Source organism: Brachyhypopomus gauderio, chromosome 10 (genome assembly GCF_052324685.1).
Source record: "Brachyhypopomus gauderio isolate BG-103 chromosome 10, BGAUD_0.2, whole genome shotgun sequence".
NCBI classification, from domain to species: Eukaryota; Metazoa; Chordata; class Actinopteri; order Gymnotiformes; family Hypopomidae; genus Brachyhypopomus; species Brachyhypopomus gauderio.
This window is the reverse complement of record NC_135220.1, coordinates 22,592,854-22,597,853: the sequence shown is the minus strand read 5'-3', so window position 1 is coordinate 22,597,853 and position 5,000 is coordinate 22,592,854. Positions and strand designations below refer to the sequence as shown.

General features: G+C 49.6%; 1 protein-coding gene across 29 annotated transcripts in view; it reads left to right on the top strand.

Annotated features, from left to right (window-relative positions):
• dlg2 (discs, large homolog 2 (Drosophila)) overlaps positions 1–5,000 on the top strand; it is a 219,595-nt gene that overhangs the window by 197,340 nt on the left and 17,255 nt on the right. For 25 of the 29 annotated variants that reach the window (XR_013133791.1, XM_077020528.1, XM_077020525.1 and 22 more), the window contains 3 exons: positions 2,346–2,522; positions 2,915–2,990; positions 4,682–4,781. Coding sequence is in view for 28 of the 29 variants with exons in the window: in XM_077020528.1 (XP_076876643.1) it covers positions 2,346–2,522; positions 2,915–2,990; positions 4,682–4,781 (353 nt within the window). In the remaining variant the exon portion in view is untranslated. The remainder of the gene's footprint in view (positions 1–2,345; positions 2,523–2,914; positions 2,991–4,681; positions 4,782–5,000) is intronic. The other 4 variants (XM_077020527.1, XM_077020514.1, XM_077020511.1 and 1 more) reach the window with 2 other exon arrangements.

Here is a 5,000-nt window from a genome sequence, read left to right as displayed (position 1 = left end):
GGGTGGGGTTAGGGTGCAGTAAGGGTGGGGGTTAGGGTGCAGTAAGGGTGGGGGTTAGGGTGCGGTAAGGGTGGGGGTTAGGGTGCAGTAAGGGTGGGGGTTAGGGTGCAGTAATGTTGGGGTTAGGGTGCAGTAAGGGTGGGGGTTAGGGTGCAGTAAGGGTGAGGTTAGGGTGCGGTAAGGGTGGGGGTTAGGGTGCGGTAAGGGTGGGGTTTAGGGTGCAGTAAGGGTGGGGGTTAGGGTGCAGTAAGGGTGGGGGTTAGGGTGCAGTAATGTTGGGGTTAGGGTGCAGTAAGGGTGGGGGTTAGGGTGCAGTAAGGGTGGGGGTTAGGGTGCAGTAATGTTGGGGTTAGGGTGCGGTAAGGGTGGGGGTTAGGGTGCGGTAAGGGTGGGGGTTAGGGTGCAGTAAGGGTGGGGGTTAGGGTGCAGTAATGTTGGGTTAGGGTGCAGTAAGGGTGGGGGTTAGGGTGCAGTACGGGTGGGGGTTAGGGTGCAGTAATGTTGGGGTTAGGGTGGTGGCGTGTGAGAAAGACAGTAGGTACATTCTGTTATGTGCAGGTTTGACATTGTTCTTCACTCATAGTGAGGATTTGGCTTCAGCAGATGTTAAACCTCTCAGGCTGCTGTGAGCTTGATACTAAAGGCAGCTCTAATATCTCTGTGCATCTCTGGTATTTCCGTGCATCTGTGAGCAGCTCTGATATTTATGATCTGATGGTAGTTATTGCTACCATCCAGCTGGGTGTAATGGTGGTGCTTGAGGAACATGAAGAAATATACAAAAGGACCCTATAATGGATCAGATGTAATACTGATAATACTAATAATACTAAAATGTAAATGTGCCGTATTTTGTCAATTGTGATTTTTCACTGCAATCAAAATTTGTCCTTCGCTTTTTACCCATCTGTGCAGTTAGAACACACACACACACACACACACACACACACACACACACACACACACACACTAGTGATTACTAGGGGGCTGTGGTGCACACATGCCCAGAGCAGTGGGCAGCCCTAGCCCAGCGCCGTGGAGCAGTTGGGGTTAGGTGCCTTGCTCAAGGGCACCTCAGTCAAATAGGCCACTCTGTTACTATAATGGATGTACCATTGATATTCATTGATATGATGTGACGTTGCAGGGAAATTAATCGTCAGTGCAGCAGACGATTCATCTGCTTTGTTCCACGGTGGTTTTATTTGTTCAGTCAGATGAGGCTCATTTGTTTATGGGTTTGTTCCATTTGATTAATGTCATGAGGCAGTAAGTGGTGTATTACCAGAAGCTTCAGATCAGGTGTTCAGCACACACAAGACTTAACTGGGTCATTACTGGGTGAGGTTATGTTTATCTGTTCCTTTATGTGACTGTTAAAGAAGTGGTAGACAGACACTGTCTGAATGAATGATGTACCTATATTTGGAGGGAGGGAGAGAGAGAGAGAGAGAGAGAGAGACAGAGAGAGAGAGAGAGAGAGAGAGAGGGTTTAGGTGGGTGTGTACTCAAGGGCCAGTGTAATTATGTGCACTCAAGGGCCAGAGGCTCGCTGTCATGGTTACAGAGACAGGCCAGGCGAACTATACATCAAACAATGATGTAGTTATAGTTCTTAGTTCCTGATACATGGGAGCAGTGTGGAGAGCATGACTGTTGACCTCTCTGTAGTAATCCTGACTCACCATCATGACTATTGACCTCTCTGTAGTAATACTGACTCACCATCGTGACTATTGACCTCTCTGTAGTAATCCTGACTCACCATCATGACTATTGACCTCTCTATAGTAATCCTGACTCACCATGATGACTATTGACCTCTCTGTAGTAATCCTGATTCACCATCATGACTTCACACACACACACACACACACACACACACACACACACACACACACACACACACACACACACACACACACACACACACACACACACACACACACACACACACACACAGCACTGGTGAACCTGTTCCAGTGTAATTCTGTATTTAATTCAGTTCAGTTCTGTATTTAATACTGATTCCCTGCTAAGGCTGCTGCAAAATCTACAATAGATGAGTCATGATATATAAACAGTCACAGAGGTAGAACAAAGTACTGGACATGTCGTTTTTTTAGAGGGGGGGGGGGGGGGGGGGTGACACTGATCGACACTGATTTTGAGTCACATCCTGTGCTCTCTTGGAAGGTATCACCCAGTGTGCTTGTAGACATATTCAGTTGTTTTGGGTTGTCATAGCAACAGACCGAAAGAAGGTATAACTGACTGTGTGTGTGTGTGTGTGTGTGTGTGTGTGTGTGTGTGTGTGTGTGTTATGTGTGTGGGTGTCTCCACAGGGCCTTGTTTGACTATGAGAGAGCGAAGGACAGCGGATTACCCAGTCAGGGCCTCAGTTTCCGATATGGGGACATTCTGCATGTGATCAATGCGTCTGACGATGAGTGGTGGCAGGCCCGCCGGGTCACTGCGGACGGGGACAGTGAAGAGATGGGCGTCATCCCCAGCAAGAGGAGGTACACTCTTAACCTTTATGTACTATACTTTACTACACTATACACACGGACACTATAGTACTTAGTGTTTGTTATTGTCTGGTATCATTTGTTGTTATACTAATCATTGTCTGACATAGAGCTTATGGTTATTCTGCACTTCTAGGTATAATCTAGCATTTGTTCCTGTATTTCAGCAGTATTCTAGTTCAAATGAAACTATGAACTCTGACCTACTGTACTAGCTTGAATAAACTCCTACTGTGGCTATGATACACTCCTACATATGAAAAGGAAACTCCTCTCTACTCTGTTTTTGTGGACCGGGGGGGGGACATCTCTGCCTTTCTTACTCATCCGTTTTCTCTCTCCCTTCGTCTCTCTTTCCTTCCATCACTCGTCCATCTGGCAAGGGTGGAGAGGAAGGAGCGAGCTCGGCTGAAGACGGTCAAGTTCAACTCCAAGCCCGGCAGCATCGACTCCAAAGGGGTGAGTGGTGAGTCCCAGCACCTCTCTGGTGATGTAGCGGTGCTGTTCAGGGAGAGGCTCCTCAGTGACAATCCCCCACAAGCACACACGCTCCACGGGCCGCGGCCTCGTTGGGCCGGAGCGGAGAAGACTTCCCTCCGGCCGCCGCCCCGTTTACCACGTCACTTTGACCCCGCGTCCACGCTCTGCTAGGCCTGTCCGCGTCAGAGTGACATCGTACGTTCAGTGCTCCGCGCTGACTTGGACTGGTGGCTTGGAAGTCACTTTTACATTCAGACATACTTACATATGTAGACACACCGCCACCAAAGAGTGCGTAATAGCACACTAAAGTGCGTTCATCTAGTACCGCCTTCACTCACGGCTGCATCTCACAAACATCGTCAGCCAGGATGGAGACAGCTCCTGTGTTATGTTAAGAAAGTATCCATGGCAACAGCTGTGCCCGGCCTCATGATCTCTCTCGCAATTTCTCACGCTGTCTCGCTGCGGCAACAGTAGCCGTGCTGGTGTGGGCGGGGTTTGTAGCGTTGGCACTGAGGAGTCGAGTCAGGACTCTAACGGCTTCACGAGCCAGCGGGCAAGAGCATCCTGTCATTTATTAGGAATGGCAGAATTTCAGTGTTTGATTCCCTCCCTACGAAATGTGTGTAATCTTAGATTAAAGAGGATTTTGTCATTACGTGATGAGCATGTGGGATAACTGGCATCAGGTGTAGAGGAATATTCTGGCTTCAGTCACATAGAAGTAATAACCATGAATTTTAGGACCAAGTATAATGTTTCTCTGGTCTTTTTTGACACACATAAATAGATTTGAATGCAACACAGGTCCTTAAGCTCAGAGCAGGTTAAATACTTTCAGATCAGCTCAGAGCAGGTTAAAGACTTTCAGAGGTTAAAGACTGTGTGGACTGTGCAGCTCCACACACAGCACACTGCACAGATGAGCTTCATAGGCCACACCCCATTGCTCTGCTAGCCTATCCGCTCCAGCGGATGTCGTTTAATGCCTTCTAGGGGCGGTCCTGATGTCACTAGTGGAACACACACTGCACTTATGCTATGCTCCATCCCAGCTGTGTGTTTTCTTTTGCTGTCACTGATTCTACCGCTGTGCTGAGCCCCAGGTCCGTCCCTCCGCACCCCGCATGCCTGATGTCTTGGTCCCAGTCGTTATCCAGTGCTGTCTGTCTGACACAGCATGTCTGTCTAACCCCATCAACCCCTCCCCTTGCCCCTCCCCTTGCCCCTCCCCCTGCCCCTCCCCCTGCCCCTCCCCCTCCACCTCCCGTGAATGGCCGCAAACCTTCCGTCTGCTGTCTTTAGTTCCCTGTTCGATGTGTTCAGCATCTGTTTGTGTTGCTGTTTGATGTCTTTTGTTTCTGTTCATTTGACTCGTCTTAGAAAGTCGCCCCGGGGGGGTACGGGGGGCGGGCGGAGGTGGTGGGTGCGGTTCAGGTGGTGGCCGGAAGATAATTCCAGAAAAATTCCAGAAAGTCAAAATGCAGCAGTTTTAAAGGCCGCTACAGAAATACTGGAGCTAGACAAGGGCGTCCGCGCCACCGTAGCCGTGAACCGTCCCTACCCACAATCCCCCAGTCCCACCTGGAGCAGCGCTGGTTTTTGTCAGCATGAGTGTGACAGCATCTCGCGCCCCTGTCTGCCCCCATGCTCTCTCTCCCACACAGTCATTCAGTGACAAACGTAGAAAGAACTTCATCTTTTCACGAAAGTTCCCTTTCTACAAGAGCAAGGATCCGGACGAACAAGACGGCAGTGACTCAGAGCGTAAGTAGCCGCGCACACACATGCACGTGCGCACACGTTTAGGCACACGGGTGAACACACACACACACACACACCTTTGGTAGGGTGAAAGTCTGGGAGTGTGTAGGGAGCTCCAGGGACGCCAGGGTGTGTTCTGTTCTACAGCCTCCCTCTAATTTAGCCACTGCATCTATTCTTCTCTCTTTCCTTCTTTCTTTCTCTCTCGCTCGCTCTCTTCCT